Raw genomic sequence first — 27,250 nt, forward strand, 5'->3', positions numbered from 1 at the left:
AAAGGTATCAAAACCTATAGTACTTAGTACCGTGCATGGGTTGAAGGAGAAGTATGGGGAGAGGGGGATGCCTTAAACTTTTCTCTAGAGACCTTTACTGCCAATAAGAAAAATTGCGTATGGTTCTCTCCGAACCTCTACACATCATTTATCATAACTGGACATGGCTCTTTTAACTCCAAACTCTTTCAGTTCAGGATAAGCAATACCGATTCTTGCTTTTGTCTTCAACCGGAAGACTGGAACCACCTGGTCTATCACTGCCATCTTTATGCTGACCTACGGAAATCCCTACAAGACCGTATAAACACCTTCTCACCTGGCAACGAAAAACATCTATAGAATCTGCCTCACACCTTGGAATCCTACAACAATTTGCTTCTGATTTATTTGCTAGAAGAAAACTTCTGTTGGCCAATCCTGCTTCAGCTTCACCTCCTACGGTGCCTCCAGCACCTTCAGTAATGTCAGCCTGAACAGTGAGCGGTGTCTTGCAAAGATAAAATATTGTTGCTCACAACCTCTAATGGGTCGTGAGCAACCGACAAGATATGCTGCTTCCAGTATGGAAGCACCTGACGCAGGAGCGGAGCACCCACAATCATGCCCTTTTGAAACTCCATGATATCTTTACTCTGTCCGATAACTGTTAGTTTGCACTTTGAGTTGCACAACCAAATCCAAATTACCACTGTTCCAACATACGAAGCTGTTCAGCCTTTGATATGAAAACATCTATGGCGCCACTGAAGAAAAACCAATTGGTAACGAAATTTTCTTACTAAAATGACGCAAGTGATTGTTAACGAAATTTTCTTAATAATGTGACTCAATCGATTGTTAATGAAATTAGCATTAGCATTAGCAAAGGCACATGATGCATGAAAGCAAGCTTATATAGCATCAGCCAAAAAAAAAAAAAAAAAAAAAAACACACCTCCCTTCTCATTTCACCCATCCACTCGCTCCAAATGTTTGTCTAGTTTTGCCTTGAATCTATTTAAGCTATCAACTTTTATAGCGACAGATGGAAGTTTGCTTGATTTTTTACGGAAATAACGCGTTTGATTGTTAACGAAATTTTTTACAGAAAAGACGCAATTGACGGCACTTCCTATTAGGTGTCTGTTAAATTTTAAATGACACAAATGATGTCACTTTCTAAATGGCGCTGAGTTAAATTTTAACTCAGTAAATAAGTTAAACCGTTCAAAAATATAAACGGTTTTACTCTAGTGCCGCCATAGATGTTTTCACATAAAATCGAACATCTTTCGTGCGTAGAGATTGCATGCGCTAGGATTTTTTATACTGTGATTTATGCTACATAGGTCATTTTTGATGTCATATACTTGGATTTCGGGAGGGCTTTTCATGCTGTTGTGCATGAAGGACTGTTGTGCAGATTGGAGCTGCGTGACTTGAGGAGGGGTTGCTGCGGTGGATGAGGGATGGTTGAGTGGGAGTGGTGATCAATGGACACAGCTCTTCGTGTAATGATTTTGTTGGTGGGGTTTCCCAGGGTTCGGAGTTGAGACCATTGTTGTTTTGTGTATTTGTCAATGATATTGATGAGGGTATATCGGGCTTGATGTCGGTTGGCAGGGTTGTTGATGGCTGTAGTGGCAGTGTGCTGCTGCAGCAGGATCTGGAAAGGTATGGCAGATGGGCTGGGAGATGGCAACTCAGATTTAATGTTGACAGGCGTAAAGTGCTGCGTATGGGTGGCGGTGTCCCCAGAGAGATGTACCAACTATGTGATACTCCACTCTTGGTGGTGGAGAATGAACGGGATTTGGGGGATAATTGTGCAGTCAGATGTAAAGTTTTCTAAAAGGGATCTTTTCAATGATATACAGGAATTTTGCTAGCAGAGATAAGGAGGTGATAGTCCCTGTGTATAAGGCAATCAATTTGTATTGTACAGCCTGGCTCACCTCCTAGTGGTGTGTATTGGCAACGTGGGGTCCCACGGCCAAGAAGCCAAACAACAGAACTCAACATTAACCTACATAACCCACACTCCACATACTTCTGGCATTTACAGAGTACTGTTATCCTCACAAGAGTACTAAAGGCACTGCTGTGAGAAACCATCAGTGGTACCTCACCCCCAAACACTATGTATAAGGCAATGGTCAGGATGCACCTTGAGTATACTGCGTATAGGTCTGGAGGCCTCGTTTTAGGAAAGTACACCACAATACCAAATTTTGTCCTGCTTCATCACAAGCTGCACGATTTACATCACGTTTTCTATGTGTTCTGATAATTAAGACTACGTTATAATGTTAATTAATTGAGAGAATAATTAATTAGCACTATTATTCAATAACAGAACAGATAGAAAAGCTGCACGAATTACACGTGGTGTAACTCGTGCAGCTTGCAATGAAGCAGGACAAAATTTTGTATGGTGGTGTTCCATAGAATAACGATAACAGGAATCGGGTCCTTGTACAGTTTTGTGAATAAAACATTTTACTATTATTATATGAGTTTACATCAACATGTAGATAGTGAGAAACTTCGGATAGGTCTAAGAGACATTTATAGGGGTTGTGTGAGAATTACCAAAGAGGTTACAATACAGAAGTCGATACAAGACAGGGACGTATTCAGGGGTGGGCATGTACCCCCTTAACCATGCGTATAAGTGTTTCTAGGTCTATCTAAAAAACTCTCAAAAACCTGTTCGTCATGCCCCCCTTACGATAATATCTGGATACGACAGTAATACAAAATGCTCGAAAATATTATCATATAACATCAGTACGGCGTATGATCCCCTCTAACCGTTAAAGAGGCCTAGCAGCCATGAACCATGCTCGATATAAGGGTATCTATAAGATTCTGTGCTAACAAATCCCATTCTTCCCCTAGCGCAGACCTTAGCTCACAAAGTTACAGGGAAGTCGCTGTCAGCGTGCAATGTAACGCCCAAGGTTCGTCCCGTTCATGTTCGATCGGATTTAAGTCTGTGATCGTGCTGGCTGCTGCAGTCGTTGCATACTTTCAGGTTCGAGGTAGTCCTCCACCACTTGAGTTCTATGTGAAGAGGCACTGTCGTGCATGAAAAGAAAATCTTGGCCAACCGCACTCGTAAACATTCACACATATAGTTCGAGAATCTGTTCTCAGTAATTCTGCGCAGTTAGCCTATCAAAAATATCAAGAGGGTTTGCGATCGTTGATCATTTTTGTGCTCCACCATAAGTGTCCCTTTCTCTGATCTTGGAGGGATGATACCACATTCCTAGTTGCCTCCAGATTAAGTAACGTCCAGAATCTGTTTGTAGGCTAAAACGGGGACTCATAAGAGAACAGAAGTGTACCCCATTTGTCAGGGCTGCAAGTCTAATTTTCATGTCACGAGTTTGGACGAGCTCTGCGGTGACTTTGGGTTAATGGCATTGAAACCTGGCTTCCTTGCGTAGGGGCCACTTGAATTGGGGCTTCTTAATACAGTCCTATTGAAAATGTTTTCACTTGTGGTGGCTGCAGCAACCTCATGAAACAGTTGATGAGAGGACTTCGTAGGGGGTCTGTCTTGCTGTTAGAGCCAGATAGCGGTCTTTTCTGATTAACGTAACCCTCGGGGACTTTGGCCTGCTCTTGTAATGCTTCCTGTCTCCTGAAATTGCTTCTATAGTGCCGAGATGACACTGGCTGGCATATTATACAAAACATTATGCAGGCACTTCTGCCTGAGACTACCCGGTTTCAAGTGGTCTAACGTCCACCATCTCAAAGAATCATCTAAACGACAATGATTTGTCATCCTCAGTACTGAAGATGTGGCTATCCCAGTGAGCAAGCCAAAAAAAAAAAAAAAAAAAAAAAGGAATGAAGTGATGTGGTTGCAACCGTGTTTTTATAGGCATGAATAATTTGCACAATGGGCGGCTCTGTAAGCTGGTAGGTCGATTTCTATTCGATGCTCAGATTAAATCAAATATTTGCCTTCAGCGACACTGTTCACAATAAAATATTAATGAAAAACATTTTGTTCTGTTAATTTTATTAATCGAACAGTGTATACACGGCACAATATGATCTACGTCACTGATGGGACGAAACTTTACAACAACAACATCCGATTCGTGTTGGTAGGATAGAGTAGTGTATATAGAAAGAGAATTATATCTATATGATATCGGTGTGGATACACAATAGATAACTCTTAAGAAAAAAACTATAATAGTAGTGTGGGAGGCATCATTTCCTCTGTATCTCATATTGTGCTCATCCTTCACAACGAGTTGCCATGGTATTGCACTCCTTCGAATAAGTAACGCTTCACTAATAGACAGGACTATTGTTACTTATTCTCGGTGGGCACCACTACCCAGACGGCACCGTTTCAAAGATATTGGCCTATCATCGGTGGGCGGGCAGGTACCCTGGTACTGCAGGGTACGATACCCATCGCATCGTACGCGTCGTACCATGGTATTGCAGACATGACGACTCAGTCGTCATGTCTGCAATACCAGGGTACCTGCCCACCCACCGATGATAGTGAAGCGTTGCTTCACTATCATCGGTGGTGATGTAGCTTCACTATCATCGGCGGTTTTGAAGTAGTGCAATACCGTGGCAACTCGTTGTGAAGGATGAGCACAATATGAGATACAGAGGAAATGATGCCTCCCACACTACTATTGTAGTTTTTTCTTAAGAGTTATCTATGGTGTAACCACGCCGATATTATATAGATATAAAACTCTTACTCTTAACATATTATTCCTTGTTGCATTTAGTTATTTTAAATAGAAAGAGAATGGGAACTAGAAAATGCTGTCAAATTGTAGTTCCTGATATTTGGCTCTCAGATATTATACTAAATATTGAACCCCAGGGGCTCACATCTGGTGAGTATGGGCTTGGCACACCCAGGGTCTGAGCTGGAGTCATCGTTCTTCTCTTTCTTGGTGATTTCTTTCTACTTCTCTCACCCTCTGAGGGTAACTAGGAAATTTTTTTTTTTGGCCGATGCAGCATAAGCCTCAGGCTTCCTTGCATCATATGGCTAATAATAATAATAATAATAATAATAATAATAATAATAATAATAATAATAATAATAATAATAATAATAATACAATACAATACAATACAATACAATTTTATTTATCAAGAGAATTCGTTTACAATAAATTAACTTGTTAAGAAAAGTAAATTTCTTGACAAGTTGTAATTCTTCCTTTACAGGTTTTGTACAAATTTGTTATCTTACAGAAAAGACTATGGAGTCACTACACATAGTATATTCCACACTGTAAACAGAGGTAGTTTATCTGCATATCAATTCTAATCTACTGTGTCATTGAGTATCAAGAATTTTCTTATTAGGAATTTTAATTTGGAGATGGGATAACTTCTCCTTAGCCGGAAATCAATTCTAGCCAACAAGTTGTTTATTATATTCATTGTGTGCCTATCTCCAAATCTATTTAGTATCCTAGGGTGAGGCAAAGTAATTGCTTTTATTTATTTTTATTTAATTATTTAATAATAATAATAATAATAATAATGTACTTCGTATGAAATACGTGCACAATATTTTGATGCTCTTTGGGATGAACTGGAACTTTAATTTGTTGCTGTCATTTGAGTACAGTACTTGTTTGTGCTAGTAGCGCCATGTAGTGACTGAAATTAAAAATTTAATATTAAATATTTTGAATGCACGCACGGAACGCTGGGTGAGCTACAAAAAAAGATGGCGGCTGATTGTAAGTAATGTGTGGATTGTTGCATATTGTTGTGAGAGAATTGTTCAACTTAAAAATTATCAGGGCTACCGATGCATTGGTTCCAGAAAATATGGATATTCCACCAGTGAAGTCAAGTGGTAGTATAAAAAGTTAAATGATGTAGTTGACCAAAGGACTGTTGTTTTGTGTATCCATACATGTGTTATGTCACGAGACAACGGTGTCGCTGACAATGAGCTGTTGTGTGAAGTTGATATTAGTAGAAAGTGCCAGTTCAAAATGTAGTCAGTTAATTTATAAAATATATTGACAGTGGTGCATTGATCAGAATGCATGTTCTTATTGTTTTACTTAAGTTAATGTTTTTGCCGTAAGTTTGTTAGTGTTTCTTGCGTGTTTGTCAAAAGTCTTCGAAATTGTATCAGAGTAACTAGTTTTCCTAGTAAACCTTGTTTTGGTAGCGATGTCATCAAGAACGCTTCGTGATATGCTGGTGAAACAAGAACCTCGGGGATACACTAGTTTATGTTTTGTGTGCGGTGGTCCCGGAGGAGAGTTTCAGCTTCATTCGAAACCTCAGGAATCAGGTCCCTATTTTTCTTTTTTAGAAAACCATCAACCGCCAAACGGAGCGGAGAGGCCAACTTCCGACGGAGTAGTGTCGGCCTGTTTAGTGTGCTTTTCTTTTCTTACTCAGCAGTGGGAAACTTACGAACGCAGTAGGACTCCACAAAATAAAAGGATATATTGGTTAAAAAGACTTGATAAAGGACCATTTGCAGGTATGGAGTTAAGCTTACAACAGGACTATGAGTCGCTTTTTGATTCATCTCATGCAAATAATGATCACACGAATCATGAAAGAAATATTATTAATCAGTGTATTTCCAGTGAACCCTCAAAACCACAAATGAAATATTTTGAGCGTCCTGAATCTAGAGAATCAACAGCAAGTAGTCATCACAGTAGAGTAGAAAAAGTTGAAACCGAAGGTGAGAGCAGTGTTTTAGATTTGAGTATGCCAAGTCGTGCTTCTTCTTCCTGTTCTTCAATGATACCAGCATCACCTGGGTTTAATGGCGATGCATGCTACGTTTGTGGAAGTGAGTGCCCAAAAGGCAGTATGGTGAGTATGTTTGCCAAACCAGTTGCTAACTGTCCATTCTTCCCAAGTCTTTTTCTTTATCCAAGGCCCCCCAATGCAAAACCAATGGATGCACACGGCAAAGTACAGGTATGTGACCCTTGTTATAGACATCTTTTACAACAGTGGGATGCTTATCAGCATCAAAACATTCCACATTCTGAACGTAATTATCAACTTAGGAGAACATTGGGAGGAGCAGGTTCTCATGTACCAACAAAGTATGAATCACATTCACCACCGCCACCACCTCCACCGCCTCCACCACAACAACAGGATACGTTTATATGCTTTACATGTGGAATGGAAAATTCATCTTTGGTGCAAAGAATGATAAGTGCCCATCCTGAAAGAGCAGGGGATCCATATTTTTCTTTTCTTGACACATTTATACCTCCTCCTGGTGCACTGCCATTGTCTTCCCAAGGAAAGGCAGTTGTTTGTTCACTGTGTTATAAGTCTTTGTTTCGTCAGCTTCGTGTTCATGAACTGTCTGGTATCCCTGAAAATAAGCGAAAATATAAAATTCTAAACGAAAGTTCACCTAGTGATTTCAGTGTTTTGAGACAACATTTAAGAAACAATGAACCAAGTGAAAAACATAATGAATGCACCATTTGTTACTTGTGTGAAAGAGTTGATAATCTAATATTTGTAGATACTTTGCCACAAGGTGGTATGTATTTCCCTTTCATAAGAGGACTATCAAAACCACCAAATGCAAAACCCATTGATCATCTTGGAAAAGTTTTAATATGCTCTCACTGTTACTCATCTCTTAGAGGTCAGTGGGAGTCATTTGAGTCAGCACACATTCCCTATTCCCAAAGACAGTATAAATCTATGGCAAATTATAAAACAAAAACAGAAAGCAGCCATTGCCCTAATGAGCCTTTATCAAGGAATGCTAGTTCTGCTTTACATATTCAGGTCTCTTCTCCAGATCTACAGATGGATCTCAGTAGACATGCATCCAGTCATGAACCTTTACTTACAACTGTATCTACACTGCCTATAACAGGCATCATTACATCACATGCTAATATTTCAGCTCCTTCATCTAGTAGTTTGCATAGTCCTAGATCTAGTGATGTCATGCCAAGTTCAAAGTTATATTCATCTAGACTGAATGATGAAGAAAATCCAAATTCTGTCCAGTTTCATAATATTCCTAGAATTTCAGGCCCTCTGGATGTTCCATTAGGCAGGCCATTATTTTATCGTGTAATTTGTTATGTTTGTGGTGAATATTCTTCACCAGGCCATACTTTTCCTATAAAAGCAACTTCGGAGCAGCCTCAGATAGAATCAGAAAGTCCAGTGCCATTTTTTCCTTTTCTATCCAAGCATGCACCACCTATGGGTTCAGAACCAATAACAGAAGATGGTACTGCATTAGTTTGTACGTATTGCTATTATTCATTAATGGCACAGTGGTTAGCATATGAGACGTCCCCTCATCCTGAAGATAACATCAGATGGCAACGTAAATATAATACTCATCATTATGTTTGTTATATATGTGGCATTACTACATACAGGAAGAGAGTTTGTTCCATTTCTGTTAGAGATTTTCCATTTTTGATGGAGCATCCTCGTCCCCCAGGTGCTCTCACATTGCATAGTGGTGAACATGTTGTTACTTGCTTAACATGCTTTGAATCTCTAACATCTCAGTGGAAAGATTTTGAAAGGATGAAAGTGCCAATTGAAATGAGGAAATACAACTGGATTGTATTACCACCGCCACCAGAGAATGATAAGGAGCGATGTAGCACTGGGGTAAGTTTAGTATTTACTTTTTTATTGCTTTTTAAAATAATTTCCAAGTTAAAATTACTTATCACCAGATTTACTATTAAAGTAAGTTTTTTAATTCATTATGTCCTAGCAATTTATGTTGAGATGATTGTTATTGTAAAGGGAATAAGATCTAATAAGTTCTGTTGTAAAGCTGGTGTTTTAATAAGTTGTATATAGTTAATCTGGTACTACTAACCAAAGAATGCAGAACAAATGCATAGTATTGATATTTAAATAGGGGAGATTTACCTATTCGCTTGATTATTTCCAGTTCATATGAATATTATTTTTTTATGAACTGGAAATGATTGAGTGATTATTTCACCTTCCTTCGTTATAGTGATCTTAGTACACTGTTTATGGAATTAAATATTAAAAAGGAATACACTGAGTGGTTTGAATTATGCACAGTAAAGGGGATTTTTTTTTTTTTATAGAAGAAAATTCTATTTGACTTGAAAGCTTTGCTAAAGCATTGACATAAATGTCTGATTTTTTTTTTTTTTTTTTGTAATTTATTTTAAGCAAGCTGCTTGTTTGGGTTAGGTAGATCAACATTCTATCTTCTTTGCCTTCCTCTGCTTTGTTTGCCAGTGGGTCTCCAGTTTACTGTTTTTGCCCCATGTCATTATCCATCCTATTTATGTTTTTCCCATTCTTTTTTCCTATTATTGATACCTGAGTCAGCATTATTTATTTATTTTTAAGAAATTGACTAGTGAAGTGCACTTAACCTTGTACATGATTGCAAAATTTAGTAATGCCAAAATATTAATGAAAGTATACCTAGTGAAAAAGAAATGCATTCATTTCTTAGTAGGCAGTAGTGGCCAGTCTTGCTAAGCTGGTGTTATGTGTATGTTAGGAGGAGGGGGAGAGGAAAGGATATTATACTTGCCTTTCCAGATTAATTTTATGGAAAAGATATCCCTGTATGAATATCAGCCATGGGTAAGTTACTTTTTAAAACAAACCAAGGTAAGTTAGTTGGCCGATAAAAGGAATTAAGTTTGGTTAAAAGTTTCACAAGAAAATTATGTAACATTTCATGAAATAAGTTACTTTTTTAAAAATCTTACATTGCTCAAGTAAAATTAGGCAAAAGTTTTGTACTAGGAAACCGTTGACTATAACTATGGCATACTTTTCAAATAAATGACAATATATATCTCTGTCAGTGGTGTGGTGCTTTTTATCTTCAGTTTAGAGTGCAGTAGTGAGGCAACTCCTGATGAAGTTATTCCACAATGATTGATGCATTATGGGAAATGGTATGCATTTTAAAATAGAGCAGTTTACTTCTCTATTTGAAGCAGTGCTTTTTAAATAAAAAACAAACTTGCACTAAACTGTGGCTAATCGAAATACTTTGTGTTTCCATAAACTATGGTCATGGCTTCTTGATATGATATATACCTTGGTTTATGATCATTTATTTATTTATGTATTCTTTCTGTCTTTTCTGTGCTATTAGTTGTAACTCATTTAACCCCATATTATTGCATAGTGTTATTACACTAATTTTTACTAACTCACTGTGCCATTTATATATTAATTAAAAATTGTTTATGCTCTAAAATTGTATTTTATATTATTGTACTATCCCCTTTTGGCTGTAGCCAATTAGCATTCATTGGAGTCGGATCCCATACATTCTACATATATGCCATATTTTGAAAACTGTTTCATTTGTTAGCTGTACTTTTGTTTTTATAGTTTCATAAAAAATGTTGTAAAAGCCTTCCTAGGCCTTTGCCCCCCCTCATCCCACGGCTCTTTACACTAAAGTAGGTACACTGGTGTCTCACTATATTGAAACCAACTTTTCACCCTTGAACCCATAAATTTTAAAAATTCCTATACTACTACTACAATGGCTAAAACTGTACTCTCTCTCTCTCTCTCTCTCTCTCTATATATATATATATATTACAGTATTTATTGAACCGTATACCAAGGGAAACACCAAATACTGTAATATATGTTTTACAGACTGATGTTTCATTAATATTTTGATGGCATTAATTTGATCTGAAACTCTTTTTCTAATTCTCTATTTTTCCTACATTTTTATCACTATTTCATATATATATAGACAAAAAGGTAAATATCAGTATATTTGTGTATATGGTAGGGGAGTTGAGCTATCAGGTGTAATAACCATGGAAAAAGTAAAATTTTATTTTATTAATTTTATTTTTATTTCAGGTAAATTTTATTTTTAATTTAATTTTATTTTTATTTCAGGTAAATTTTATTTTAAATTTAATTTAATTTTATTTTTATTTCAGATAAATTGATATTTTACTTACAGGTTCTCCCTATTCTTCCATGGTTATTATACTTGATAGCTCAACTCCTCTACCATATACACAAATATACTGATATTTACCTTTTTGTCTATTATTCATTATGGTTGCTGGTCCTTTCTGTATTTGCCATAGTACCTGGATCCATAACCTAGTCTTATATATATTTTATAAATTTTGCATATACTTTAACAGCTCATTCCTGTTTGATAAGACTTTTGTAATTTCATTGCATCTTTATCATTTTTTATGTATATATATATATATCTGTTTTTTTTTAACCCTCAGTGGTTATAGGAAAATAGGTTTTTTTGATTTCTTGTTGAATATTATCTTATAGTTCAAAATCTGTTTTAGTTCATATTGACATAATATTTGCTTTTGGAACATAAAGAAGGTATTGAAATTTTAGATATTTCCCATTACTGTCATTGCGAGGTAGTTTGCTGAAAAAATTCTTCATGTAATTCTGCATTGACTTATTTTCAGGAAAATAAAATAATGGAGAATATTCAATAGAAAATATAGAAGCTAGTGATTTGAAACAAATGCTCATACTATATACACTCTACTGTATTGCAAAACTTAAAACTCAAAATCAAGTGAATCTCAATTTCAGAAATGTTTTATTATTATTATTATTATTATTATTATTATTAACTATATGGTGCAAGGAAGCCTGAGGCTCATGCCGCACCAGCCAAAAAAAAAAAAAAAATTCCCCGAGTTACCCTGAGAGAGAGAGAGAGAGAGAGAGAGAGAGAGAGAGAGAGAGAGAGAGAGAGAGAGAGAGAGAACTAGAAGGGAATCACCAAGAAGGAGAAGAATAATGATATCCAGCTCAGGGCCCTGGGTGTGCCAAGCCCATATTCACCAGATGTGAGCCCCTGAGGATATTGATTTGTGAATATTGCTGGTGAAAATCCTGCAAATTAGATTCCTCTGCTAATCTTCTGAAAATTCCCGGAATTATCAGAGGATTAGTTAGGAAATCAAGCTAATCTGATAATGAATATTTTAACAGTTTATTTGTTTAGATTTCTTTTTCTTAAGGGAAAAATTATTTAAAAGTACAACATAGTATTCAACTAACTTAACTTGAAATCTGTTAGAGTTGTAAGGTTTTTATAACTTTATTTTGTTTTCTGGAAAAAAATTAAATCATTATTACCCATGTCTGATAAATATCGTTGGCAGATTCAAATTTTAATGAATATATATGATTTCCCTCAGCAGCATCCCCAAATTCTACTAGAAGAAAATAGTTCTTGAAATGTAATGTTAATTTATATAAAAAGAAAAAAAAGTGGATTACTACATAGCCCAAAATAGAAATTACCATAATTATTCTAGTAAATAGCAGTTCTTCTGATTTAAATTTCATTTTGCATTATTATTTAGTTTTACTTTGTCTTTTCAGTGAAAAAAAGACACATTTAGTATAGTAACACAAATTGACTCAAGGAAACAGTTTCCTTGAGTCAATTTGTGTGGTCAGTCATTTAAAAAAAACTACATCTGTTGCCCAATTTGTTCAAACTATCCACTTCCACAGTGCCAGGTGGAACCTTATTCCAATAATCAGTTACTTCACAATCAACAACATTGACAAACTTCCTCTTCTTCATACAACATACACACGAGGAGAAATAAATTAAATTAAAAAAGGATGGTTGCAGTATAAATGGCCGACCGGGCTAGCCGAGTGGGTAAAGTACCTGCCCGGCAACCCAAGGTCGCGGGTTCGATTCCCGCCTCGGGCTTGGATCAAAGTACTGCAAAAACCTTGGGAGGTGCAATATGGCCATAGAAGCCGATGCGCCAACAACTACCAAATCAAAAAAAAAAAAAAAAAAAAAGCAGTATAAATGTGTGGAAATTTGCCTTCCCCAGCGGGTAGTCGATTTTTGGAACTTCCATCTGGTGTTTTGGAAGAGGATAGTTTGAATAATTTTAAGGAAGCATTTAACAAATTTTTAAAAGGAATGGACAGATTAAGTAAGAGGTGTTTTTTTTTTTTTTTTTGGCTGATGCTGTTATAAGCTGGCTTTGTTTCATCATTTGCCAACATCTGTCCTATAATCATCCTATAACTCAGTGACCTTGTGCTTACAACTCAATAAACTTGTGCTTGGCACACTATAGCCTTTGCAGCTGATGCACTGAAACTAAAAAAATAAAAAAAAACAAACAAACAAACAATAATAACCTTTTCCAGTTTAAATTTATGGCCCCTTGTATGTGTGTGTTATCCAAGAAAGATAAGGATGCCACCAGAATTTAGTTTATTCGATCAGTTTAGTAAACTAAATGTTGATGGCAACCTTCTCTTTTCACACAAGGAGACATTTATGTTTTACTTTATTTTTGTTGACATAGTTCTGATTCCATAATAATGGGCATACTTTTAGAATTGTTAAATAAGTAAACTCTGTAAAATTTATTTATAAATAGATGTTGCTTTAAAGTACTTCATAAATAATGGACATTGTCCACCTAGCCAGGTTTTTGTTTGTATAATACCTGGCAATGTAACTACATTAATCTGACAGTATTTGCCATCAGTTAAAATGTTTTCACAATAAATGGTGTCTGAGAGCCAGGTTTTCCTCACCATCATTCTATCAGCTTGCCAATCATGTCAGATATCAGTAGGGAAGTTAGCTGATTCTCCAGCAAGGTTACTCAAGGGATCTTCATGCTCAAAATAAGATTGAGTCAGTTTCTGTTGCCACAATAAGACATTAGAATTCCCAGCTCTTCTACTCCACACAATAAGTGCAGTAAAATATAGTATTAACAATGTTTAACATTTTTTTCTCATAACATTCAAATTCAGTGACTGTATGTATTTCTTCAAGTTTAATGGACACTTAGATTTGGTAGACAGGTCTTGTCCTCCCCCAATGTTGTCTGTTAAATTGTAATGGAAATTATTACTTACTGTGAAATTTTTCTCTTTTATAATGAAATTGCTTTAAATAAGTACAACAATACCCCCATAACACTGATAATTGGTACTGAAACTGTTCCATGTTAGGTGAAACCGTGCTGATTGAGGTATAATTATAATGAGTTTTAATTGAATGCTCACCAGAGAAACAGTCTATAAACAAAGTATAATAAATCTATAAACAATTTGTGCTTCATAGCCAATTAAAAGGATTTGAAATAAAACACATTCCAAAAATTTTATTAATGAAAAGGTAACAAAGTATTTAGGGGCAAAGGCCTCATGCTACGAGATAGAATGACTAACATGTAGGTTAGTGAAAAGGTAACATCATGAGAGATGAGAAAAAAGCTTTATGTTTATTTAGGTATTTCAATAATAAAGTCTGGTGAAGTCGTCTCTTCTTTTTCTCGGCATACAAGTCTTTGTAGCATCGAATCCAACCTTGTAAAATTTGCCGTAACTTGATGTTACGTTCAACATCTGGATCTCCATTCATAATCACCTTGCAAGCCAAGTGAACCCCCCGAAAAACTTTCTCCAATTCTTCTGTTGAAAATTCTTTTGGTGCACTTCAGTGTTTTCCATTTCAGAATTGTTTTCCTCTTCTTCATATGCAGTTTGTTCATCAATTTCAAGGAGAGCTGCATCATTTGCAAGTGAGTCAATGCAGTCACGTACATTGGCAGTCCAAAGTTTTGAATCCCAAGTCTTTTCCGCTCTTCACAATGTCTTCGGAAATCATCTGAATTTGTGATTCAAAACCAGTGAAATAGTTTGCCAAATGGGGCAAAACACGCTGCCAAATAGAACACGTTGTTGGCAGTGATTTCTAGGCAAGATGCAAATATATTTTCGATCATATTTAAAAGGTATCATGTCACCTCTTCGGAATGGAATTAAGAATACCGAACACTGTTGCACATTGCCGCTGACTGCCCAAGGGGAGCTATTGGCACATGTTACTCTAACACATGGGCTGTGTTAGAGTAACTAAGAGAAGAACAGGTGCATGTATACTAATGCTGGGAGTATGGTAAATAAATTTGATGAACTTGAAGTGCTGATTAAGACATCCAAGGCGGATATTGTTGGGATATCAGAGACGTGGTGCCACTCAGATATAAGGGATGCAGAAATGGAATTTGGGGAGTACAGAAAGGATAGGAAGGGAGGAGGGGTTATGTTGTTAGTTAAGAAACACATAAAATCTAAGGAAGTGCATCCAGATGACATAGATGGACAGTGCATTGTTGAGTCAGTTTGGTGTGACATAAACACTGGGAAATAACCCCAGGGGCTCACATCTGGTGAGTATGGGCTTGGCACACCCAGAGTCCTGAGGCTGGATATCATCATTCTTCTCTCTTTTGGTGATTTCCCCCCCCCCTCTCTCTCAGGGTACTCAAATTTTTTTTTAGCTGGTGCAGCATAAGCCTCAGGCTTCCTTGCACCATATCGCTAATAATAATAAAGCACAAATGAGGGTAGGAGTTTGTTATAGGCCTAATGATTCTGATGAGTATAATGAGCAGTTATACAAAGAAATAGTGGGCCAGTAAATCAGAGTGTCTTATAATGGGGGATTTTAACCTCTGAGATATAGACTGGAACTTGTGGGTTGGTCACTCGCACACTAGCAATGCTTTTGTGGATTTATTGCATGATTGTTTTCTACAGCAGCATGTCAGAGAGGCAACAAGAGAGAGTAACACTCTTGATATGATTATCAGCAGTGATTATTCATGCATTAAGAATTTACAGATAAAGGAACAAATAGGTGGCAGTGATCACAGTGAAATGATGAGGGATTTACTTAGTAATAGTAATAGAGGCATGTGATGCAAGAAAGCAAGCGTTATGAGCTTATGTAGCATCAGCCAAAAAAAAAATTCACACAACCATTCACTCTAAAAGTTTGTCCAGTTTCTCCTTGAATTTATTTAAGCTATCAACTTCCACAATGACAGATGAAAGTTTGTTTCAGCAATTAACCACCCGCTGGCTAAAGGCAAACTTCCGCACATCTATCCTACAACTGTCTTTCCTCAATTTGAATTTACGCCCCTTTAGGTTCATAATCTGAGGAAGCGGAAGAATCTCATCAGAATTCAGCGTGCTCAACCCATTCAAGGCCTTATACACCTCAATCAGATTACCTCGCAGGTGCCTAGTCTCCAGCCACTGCAATTTGCAGAAATTAAGTCTCTCTTGGTAAGAGGACCCCTTCGTTCCACTCACCAATCTTGTTGCCCTTCTCTGTACATGCCCAAGCAATTCTACATCTTTCCTAAAATGAGGCCTCCAGACCTGTACACAATACTCAAGGTGTGGCCTGACCATTGCCTTATACATAGTGACAATCACCTCCTTTTCCCTGCTAGCAAAATTCCTATATATCATTGACAAAACCCCATGACCTGCCCTGGCAGCCTGTCTGCATTGCTCAGAAAACTTCATATCTGACTGCACAATTACTCCCAGCTCTTTTTCATTTTCTACCACCATAAGTGTACTACCACACAGTTGGTATGTTCCTCTGGGGTTACTTTTACTCATATGCAGTACTTTTCATTCGTCCACTGTACTATTCACTCAGCCACCCTTTTATCCATTGTAGCAACTTACCCTTAATACCATTCTGCTTTAAAGTACTGCATACAGGTTTGGAAGCCTCATTTAAGGAAGGATGTAGAGTTGCTAGAATGAGTACAGAGAAGGGCAACAAGACTGGTGAAGGGAAGAAAGGGGTACTCTTAAGAAGAAAGGTTTAAATTCTGCAAATTGCAGCTTCTGCAGACTATGCACCTGCAGGGTGATCTGATTTATATGTATAAGGTTTTGAATGGATTGAGCAGGCTCAATGCTGATGGGATTCTTCCTCTTGCTCAGATTACAAACGTGAGGGGGCATAGATTCAAACTGAGGAAAGACAGTTCTAGAATAGACGGACGGAAGTTTGCCTTTAGCCAGCAGGTAGTTGACTGCTGGAACAAAATTCCAACAAAATTCCATCTTCTGTTGTGGAAGTTAATAGCTTAAATAAATTCAAGGCAGAACTAGGCAAACGTTTGGAATGAATTGAACAGTGAAATGGGAAGTTTTTTTTTTTTTTTTGGCTGATGTTGTATAAAACTGCTTTCTTGCATCATGTGCTAATGTGCATGTGAGACAATAGAGTTGGTACTGCAGCATATATGCAGAGTATGTGTCTAGGCCAGTGGTTGCCAAAGTGTTCTATAACGACCCCCATGGGTCGATATAACATTGTTAGTTGTCGATTCGGGCTCAGGGGTCGATAGAAAAATATAAGACATCATTGTACGGGTAATATTTCATTCGGTTAACTTGGATTACCTCCATCCTGAATGACAATGCAATTAAGAGTGAATCGTGGGAACGGTGACATGAATAGGACCTGTAAGATAGAGCAAGGTCATGAAAATAGTTACGGAGGCCAATCAAAGTAGGCCAAAATGACATTTACCAATAAACGGATGTCGGTGGTTCTCACCCAGTTGGCGCGGCGGGAGTGAGATTGCAACACATGCGTGGTTGCTTATTTACTTATACTTACACATATTCGATCCCAGTCTCATTTTTGCGCATCGACATGCAAATGAGTGTTGATGTTCTAAAATTCATCAACATACGTATTATAATTCAATAGTTATTCATTCACGATCTAAACTTCTCTATGTTGAAGAGTTGAGCAGGACTGGTAGTTTTTTACATCCTATAGAAATATGTGAGTAGGTATATTATTTAGACTTATTACTTTTGCTTACTGACTTCAATTTTAATTATTTTGTTACAATCCCAGTAACCACAGTGGCAGTTTCAGATTCTAAAAAGAAATGTAGACAATATTCGTTAGAATATTTGAAACTTGGGTTTATTGCTTCATTAACAAACGAAACGAGGCCAATGTGTCTTCTTTGTGAAAAAGCTTTTAGTAACGATGCAATGAAACCAGCAAAAATGAAAGATCATCTTCAAAGACTCCATCCAGATAAGAAAGATAAAGATCTTGACTTTTTTTAAAAAACTGAAAGAGAAATACACACATCGACCAACTATATATGAGAGCACCTGCCGAAGCTGACAATAAACAAGGATTAACAGCCTCCTACAATATTTCTTTTAATATAGCAAAAAAAGGAAAACCATATACAATTGCAGAGGACATTGTTATACCCGCAATCAAAGAAGTAATTTAAACCATAATGAAAAAAGATTCTGGCCCTGTTTTGAAATGCTTACCATTGAGTGCAAATACCGTGAAAAGGCGTATTGGTGAAATGGCTGACGATGTAGAAAAAACTGTAGTATTGGAACTCAAAAATAGTAAGTTCTCCATCCAACTTGATGAATCTACATTCGGTAGTTCTTCTATTCTTATGGCTTATGTAAGATATTATAGTAAATCCAAACATCAAATTATTGACGAATTTTTATTTGCAAAATATCTTGAAAGTGATGGAACAGGGTTGACAATTTTTCAGCGATTGGAGGAATATTTAAATAAGTATGATATTCCATTTACTAATATAACAGCAGTAGCCACAGATGACGCACCTGCAATGGTGGGCCATTATCGAGGTTTCGCTGCCTTTCTGAAAGAAAAAGTTCAAAGTGTATGTACTGTTCACTGTACTATTCACAAATGGTTGCGCTGAAACCATTTGTTGGCAAAAACTTTCAGTGATGAACTGCATGATACTCTAAGAGTGTGTATTAAATCTGTTAAATAAATTAGAGCTCATCCTCTTAAATCACAATTGTTTGCCAAACTTTGTGAAAAAAATTATAAAGTATCAAACCAATTACTTTTGCATACTGAAGTAAGATGGCTGCCTAGATGTGCAAGTCTACAAAGATTTTTTCGACTCAACCTAGAGTTTCTTACAGATGTTAATTTGTGTTTGAGTGATGAACTGAAGAGAAATAAGAATCATATTTTCTACTTGGCAGACTTATTTTCAAAATTTAATGACGTACAGACCCCTCTACAAGGTGAAGATGTCATGATTCTTTTAAGCTTCCAAGCTAAATTAGCCTTATTTAAATCATTGTTATGAAAAGATTTTCAGTACTTTTCAAATCTACAGCAACTGGAATTAAAAGATGAAGACTTAGAAATATACACAAAACATCTTCAAAATTTGAGCGATGATTTTAAATTGCGCTTTGCAGATTTTGAAAACATGCACGTTCCAGATTGGATTATCACGCCATTTTCTGCAGATATTGAAAATATCGAATGCAACTTACAAAATGAACTTATTGAATTGTCAGTAGATCTTGAAGCTAAGATGCTTTTTAAAAATAGGACTTTAAGTTACTTTTGGACGAATATAAATGTTGTAGAAAAATATCCAAAACTTTCAGAAGTGATATTCCCCTTTTTGCTTGCATTTCCAAGCTCGTACAAGGTTGAAGCTGGTTTCAGCCATGTTAATTCCATTTTAACAAAACAGAGAAATAAGCTAGATATAGAATTCTGTGGTGATTTTTAACTGAAACTTACTGATTTTGAACCCAACATTGCTAATCTTGTCAAGAGTCAAGAAGCACACCCTGCACATTGACAAATTAAGTAAATTAGTAAATTTACTTAATTTGTCAAGTTAGTAAATTGTATACTAAGTTAATAAAAGTCTTATTTTCATATATATAAGATTCTATTATTGTTATTTTGTAATCTAAATTAAATTTTATGTATTATTTATCCCTCCTATCAAATATGTAATGTTAAGAAGGATGTCGAAAACAAAAACATATCCCTTTGACGTTAAGCCAATATAATAATATATACTATATTATACGCAATAAACACTGTAACTATAAAATAGACAATCTAAAAACTCACATAAGGGTCTTTTTGCTTGTCCTATTATAATTACGTAATAGTAAAATAGCGGGGTTCGATAAAAAGTCAAGAAACTCTTGAAGCGGTCGATGGTCAAAGAAGTTTGGCGACCCCTGGTCTAGGCTGTTGAATGAGTTTTAATATACACAGTAAATTTTTGACTTAAACTTAATTGAAAACTGTGTTGTAGTGAAACCCGTGCTGTTTGAAGTCATGCTAAGCGAGGTACTGCTGTATTGCTAATGGCTTTGATAAGAATTATGAATTCACTCAGTCATACATATTTTATATAAGAAATGGTTACATAACGTTGTCGCAATTTTGATCAAGCAAATTTACTAGGCCTTCGCCAAGTGTTTGTGGTGAATGTAAAACCATATAGTTTGTAACCCTTTGAAACCCTATGAATTATTCTGGGGTTTTAAACCTGCAGAATATGTGAACTCATACTATCAAACATGATATACAGTGTAGTGTGATCTAAGTTGTTGATGTGCCTGAAAACAATGACAACAGCATCCTTTGAAATAACTTTGAAAATGTTATTAGTACCAGTAATGGCAAATGATGATATAAGGAAGCACACTTACATAGCATCAACCAAAAACAAAAAAAAAGTCAACCTATATCATCTGTCCAATTTCAGTTATTTCTGTAATCATTCTTTAAAAATATCCAAACTATCCACTTCCTAAACAGCAGATGTAAGTTTGTTCCAATAATCAATTACTCTCTGGCTGAAAGAAAATTTTTGCACATCTGTCCTACCACCATTGTTTTTCAGATTGTCCTCTTATTCGTGCTGTCTGAGTAAGAGTAAGGATACTGTCAGCAAATCTACTCAAAGCTTTAAATACTTTGATCAGGTCTCCTTGTAAATGCCTAGTTTCCAAGTGTTGCAGATTGCAGAAGGGAAGTCTTTCCTGATAAGAGTATACCCATTTGTTCCCCTCACTGCCATTCTCCCCTTCTGTTCCAACAGATTGACATCCTTCCTAAAATGAGGAAGACAGAACTTCATGTGCTGTTTTATTATTTTTTTCTGTGGAAGGATGCCAAAGTGATAGGATAATTAAGGTTTTTGTGCCATAAACAGGATTTTATCTTTTGAGAAAACTCAGCAGGTATGCTCAGTACTTTGATTTCCACAACAGCACTCAAATACATTAGATTTTTTCAGGGCATCATTTCAGTATCTTTCCATTGTCATTAATCTAAGAACTAAGATGTATAATCAGCTGCGTTTGTTGGGGATATCTGGTGGTGAAACTATAACAGCTCCTATGTGATCTTTAACAATTACACTGAACAGGCTGCTGCCCCACCAGACTTTCAGGCCCTTCTATGGTAGTGGACCTTGCGGTATGGTAATTTTGCCACTGGTAATACGTTTGCTTGTAAATATTTGTGCATGTATTTGAATTTGCATGATGTCAAGAAAATTCAGTACAATTTTTATGCTGTCCTGAAAAATGCAGTGCATATTGTTGACTGAACAATGTTATATGGTAGTAATAATGAAGTTGCAAATGCTACTCTTTGTATGGCTGTTTTTTTTTTTTTTTTTTTTTTTTAACCTTAGCATTACCAGTTAGTGAAATAACTTCGTTTGAGTATAGACAATTCACTTTATTACATATTCGATCAATAGGACTTTTCTGTTGCTTTTACCAAAAAGTGTCATTCAGTTTTGTTGAAATTGACATTAAATATCTTATCAAAAATTTCCATTATATTTTATAGTTCCACGTGGATTTAAAAATGAGATGTGTAACTCTGTACCTGCACTTGACCATTCATTTATGGTCTGCAAGTTACAAAACTATATATATATATATATATATATATTTAAAAAAATTTATTTAATATTACTGCATTTAATAATAATAATAGCAATAAGAGCTTAATTGACTGTACTCACCTAAATTGATCTACTTAGTTACATAGTATTGAAGTGGAAACGAAGTTTAAAATAAGTTAAAATAAATAAAGACGGAAGTAGTAGCCACAGTGGACTCGCCAGACAGCTTCGCCAAGTGTTTGCCAATATAGACATAACGTTAATATTTTCTTTGTATAATAAATTAGGAACCATGTTTAATACATATAAAGAGACACACGAATATCCAATAAGTGACATCAACAACGTTATATATTTAATTAAATGTCAATCCGGTTGTAATGCATGCTACATCGAGAGCACAACCGCAAAATATGGCGCCACAAAAACTTCCAATACACATGCTTATTACCACCATAATAGCTTCAGAACTAATCAGGCCAGCACTGAACTTACACAACATGTGCACTCTCACAACCACAATCCCCTAATCGATTCAGCCATCGCAATTATTAAATTAGGATCTAGTTACAAAATCTTCCAACACGAGGCGGTTGTCATAGAATGGTGTTGCCATAACACTAAATTTAACGTTCTAAACACGAAACTTCCAACCAACCTTTCACCAGTCTGGAACTTTATGCACGTAAAGTTCCCACATGTCTCGAAATGCATTATAGGAACATAGGAATCCTTTAAATACATAATTCCTTTTCTCCTATCATTGCCAACTGAAGACGTTTTTCACGAACGGGGCTCGTTGTGACTATTCGCTTCACCTTGTTCTCATATCAATGTTTTATAAATGACAACTAGGTATGAGGTAATGCACTTCTTCTTTTTTGAGCAAATTTTAATTACAGGTTTTTAACAATTCCATCTTTATTTATTTTAAACTTCATTTCCACTTCAATACCATGTAACTAAGCAGATCAATTGAGGTGAGTACCGTCAACTAAGCTCTTATTGCTATTATTATTATTAGGTCGATTACATAACGGTACATTAAGAAGCTCTATAAATCAGCTAAGTATTACTGTATTATATTTTATAGTTCCATGTGGATTCAAACATGAGATGTGTAACTCTGTACCTGCATTTGACCATTTGTTTATGGTCTGCAAGTTACAAAACAATAAACATAAACAAAACAATAAAGTTATATATATATATATATATAAAACTTATATTTATATAAGTTCTAAATTTATAAAAGATATCGTATATTTGGATCTTAGAAAGGCTTTTGATACTGTTGCACATGGAAGACTGCTGCACAAATTGGAGCAGTGTGGCATTGGAGGCAAATTGCTGCTGTGGATAAAGGGATGGTTGAGTGGGAGAAGACAGAGTGGTAATCAATGGCCACATTGCTCTTCGTAGACTAATGTTATTAGTGGAGTCCCTCGGGGTTCAGTGTTGGGTCCATTGTTGTTTTCTGTATTTATTGATGATACTGATGATGGTATATCAGGCTTAATGTCCAAGTTTGCAGATGATACAAAGTTTGGCAGGGTTGTTAATGACATTAATGACAGTATGCTGCTGCAATAGGATCTAGAAAAGTTGAGCAGATGAGCTGAGAAATGGCAATTGAAGTTTAACATTGACAAATGTAAAGTACAGCATATAGAAAGCAGTAATCCCATAGTAACGTTTGCTAATGCTGTGTTTTTTTGCTAATTGCTGTGTGGTACTACACTTAGAGTGGTAGAAAATGAAAAAGACCTGGGAGTAATTGTGCAGTCAGATATGAAGTTTTCTGAGCAATGCAGACAGGCTGCAAGAGCAGGTCATGGGGTTTGTCAATGATATATAGCAATTTTGCTAGCAGGGAAAAGGAGGTGATTGTCCCTCTGTATAAGGCAATGGTCAGGCCACACCTTGAGTATTGTGTACAGGTCTGGAGGCCTCATTTTAGGAAGGATGTAGAGCTGCTAGAACGAGTGCAGAGAAGGGCAACAAGATTAGTGAATGGAACAAGGGGTTGCTCTTATGAAGAAAGACTTAAGTTTTGCAAATTACAGTGTCTGGAGACTAGGCACCTGCGAGGTGATCTGATTTGAGGTGTATAAAGCTTTGAATGGTTTGGACATGCTCAATGCTGATGGGATTCTTCCTCTTGCTAAGATTTCGAACCTAAGGGGGTATAAATTCAAATTCAGGAAAGACAGTTGTAGGATAGATGTGCGGAAGTTTGCTGTTAGCCAGCGGATGGTTGATTGCTGGAACAAACTTCCAATTGTCGTTATAGAAGTTGATAGCTTAAATAGATTTAAGGCAAAACTAGACAAACATTTGGAAAAAGTGGATGGGTGAAATGAGAAGGGTGCTTGTGTATTTTTTTTTTTTTTTTTTGGCTGATGCTATATAAGCTTGCTTTCTTGCATCATGTGCCTTTACTAATGCTAATGTTAAAATATATATAAGGTATATAGAGTTATATCCTCTGATTTAATTTTCAGTAAATATTTTAATAATATTTATTTTTTAAAAACCAGAAGGTATATGGTATTTCACCTAAAAAAAATCCAGAGGATATACGGCATATACCCTTCACTACAGCCCTGGGGATAAGGAGGTGTTTATCCCTTTGTACAAGGCCATGGTTAGGCTGCATCTTGAGTACTATATACAGGTCTGGATGACTCACTTTAGGAAGGATGTAGAACTGCTTTAATAGGCCCAGAGAAAGGTTTCAGTTCTTTAAATTGCAGCGTCTGGAGACTGGGCATCTGTGGGGTGATCTGATTGAGGTGTTTAAGGCCTTGAATGGATTGAGTAAACTGACTGTGAATGCTATTCTTCCTCTTGCTGAGACTACACGTGAATGGGTATAAATTCAAGTTGAGGAAGGATGGTTGCAGTTTAGATGTGTGAAAGCTTGCCTTCATCCAGTGGGTGGTTGATTGTTGGAACAGGCTTCCATCTGTTGTGGAAGTGGACGATTTGAATAAATTCAAGGGAAAACTAGACAAATTCTTGGAGGGTATGGATGAGTGAAGTGTGTAGTTTTTATTTTTTTGCTCCCTACTACTAGAACAGCTATTAATTACATCGTTTGCAGTTATAATTAAGCAGTGTTAGAGTTGGCATTTTGTAACTGAGCAGTAAAGAATTGTAGCCGAGACCTTGGAAAAAGTAAGTTAATTAGTTAAAATCAACAATAAGGTACATGGACAGATGAGTAGGGATTTTTAGTAGTAGTATTAATAGTGGCAAGTGATGAAAGAAATACAGTATCAGCTAAAAAAAAAAAAAAAAACAACAGTTCCCATATCACTTGCCCATCCTTTGTAAAATTTGTCTAGTTTTCTTGAATTACTCAAACTAGCCGCCCCTGCAGCGCCAGACAGGAGGTTATTCTAGTGATCATCCCCCTGCTGGCTGAAGGCAAATTTCTGCACATCTACTACCTTGCAACCATCTTTTTTCAATTTGAATTTATGCTGTCACATGTGTAGCAAGAGAAAGGATTCCATTAGCATTGGGCTTATTCAATCCATTCAAAGCCTTAAACAGCTCAATCAGATATCACAGGTGCTGCAATTTGCAGAACTGAAGCTTTTCATGGTAAAAGCACCCTTTTTGTTCCTCTCCCTAATCTTCTTGCTCTTCTCTGTACCCGTTCCAACAGGTCAGGTCCATGTCTTTTCTTTGTCATTCGCATTTTTCAAAGTCTCTGGGCTTGGGCATCTTCAACTTTCAAATTTCACTCTCTCTCTCTCTCTCTCTCTCTCTCTCTCTCTCTCTCTCTCTCTCTCATAGCTGATATTGCGACCTCCTTCTGTGATTTTCTAGGACGTCCTCATCTTCTCTTCCCTCATATAAAATTTTAGGCCATCTCTTAGGCTATTCATGCATAGATGTCCAAACAATCTCAGCCTCCTATTTTCAATTTGTTCTATAATATCATCATCTATATGCAAATGCCTTCTAATTTCCTCGTCCATAACCCTCTTAAGCTTGGAAACTCTAGCACTTCGATGAAGGTAGTTCTTCTCTAGGGCCCAAGCTTCTTTTTGTCACCCTCTTTCAGTGTCCACACCTCACATCTGTAACAAAGTACTGATTCTACTAACAACTGTCCGATAACATGTTTTTTGTTCTAAGGGAGATATTGTTGTCACACCAGATAGTATTGAGGGCACAAAGACCTCTCCAAATGAATGGCAAGTGGCAAAACTACTATACTGTCAAAGAGGGCAATTTTGTATACTATTTCGGGTAGATGGAAGAAATTCAGGCATTACATTACTTCATTGTAATAATCTGTTTAGCCAGGGTTTTGTATATAACATTTATAAAGAAATAATGTTGGTTTTCACTGTTTACAGATTGGTACAGAACTTTTGTACCAATCTGTAATATTTTGTATATAGCATCTATAAAGAAATAATGTTGGTGTTCACTGTTTACAGATTGGTACAGAACTTTATTGTAAACAATTTGTCATGTTTCCTTATTCTTCAGTGATTAGTTTGTTTATTTCTAACTCAGGAAAGTTGAAATTTTTTGAAGTTTTTATAAATATCAGTACAGTTTTGAAAGCTTACTTAATTAAATTAGTTAATTTGCTTGAGTAGGAATTGTTTTAGATGTTTTGCAAATTAAATTAACATCATAGATCACAACAGCATCTTCATGCTGAAAAATTTTAGAAAGGATTTGATAAATAAGAGGGGTGATATTTAAATTTTTATTTTTAACTAAACCTGTAAGGGTGAGTGGATTTAAGGGGACTGATTTTTTAGTTCAAAAGCTAACTGAAAGTCATTTAAGTTGGCAAAATTTGTTTGTATGAAGTAAATTTTTGTTTAAATTAGTTGGGAGCATCATCACAATGACCATAACACTAAGAGAAATAATAGTGGCAATCGCAGTGCCCAGATACTGCAGTGTGCGTAAAAGTATGTGCTGCATATTTATCATAGGTAAAATGATTGGTTGTTATTACCAAAAGCCCCTTGCTAAAACTACAAAAAATATTGCTTGTTCATAAGTCCAGTACGCACTGTGTTGCTGTATTTTTTTTTTGTTTTGTTTTTGTTTTCAATGTTTCAGAAAAGCCAATTTGAATTGCAGATTTTCTGCATTAGATTGTACATTATTTTGGTAAAAGTTTCACTTTGAGCCCTTTGCTCAAGTATTCTGTTTGGAATGCACTATCTGATCTATCAAAAGTTGAGTGCACTTCTTATCCTGGAGAAGTGGCTTTTTATATCCACCCTTTATTTTTTGTGATTCTTTTATTTTCTATTATTTAACCAACCATTTTATTCCACGTACTACATTTTCACCACTTGTACCTTGTTGTATTTTATATAAAAGGCATATAGTCAAACTATGCTGAGTCAAAATTATTCTTTGCATTTTTATGTCAAGTTTATTCTTGCACTGCTTCTATTGGAATGAGCAGCCTGGAAAATGAGGTGCGGGGGATTTCAGAGACTGTGGGAGTCATTGCGGAACAAGTAAATATATGGGCTACGTTAGGGTAGCTTAGAATAAGAACAGGTGCATGTATACTTGTGTGTACACCAATGCTAGGAGTTTAGTAAATAAATTTGAGGTGTTGGTCAAAACATCAAGGGCAGATATCGTTGAGA

General features: G+C 36.2%; 1 protein-coding gene across 2 annotated transcripts in view; it reads left to right on the forward strand.

Moving 5' to 3' along the window:
• Positions 1-6,082: 6,082 nt before the first annotated feature.
• Positions 6,083-27,250, forward strand: part of LOC150089910 (genetic suppressor element 1-like) — a 488,677-nt gene continuing 467,509 nt past the window's right edge. For both annotated transcript variants that reach the window (XM_090389701.1, XM_090389702.1), the window contains exon 1: positions 6,083-8,646. In XM_090389701.1, the coding sequence (XP_090245827.1) occupies positions 6,184-8,646 (2,463 nt within the window). In that variant the 5' untranslated portion in view covers positions 6,083-6,183. The remainder of the gene's footprint in view (positions 8,647-27,250) is intronic.

This window comes from Mastigoproctus giganteus, chromosome 2 (assembly GCF_048544385.1).
Source record: "Mastigoproctus giganteus isolate SK-2022 chromosome 2, ASM4854438v1, whole genome shotgun sequence".
Lineage (NCBI taxonomy): Eukaryota > Metazoa > Arthropoda > Arachnida > Uropygi > Thelyphonidae > Mastigoproctus > Mastigoproctus giganteus.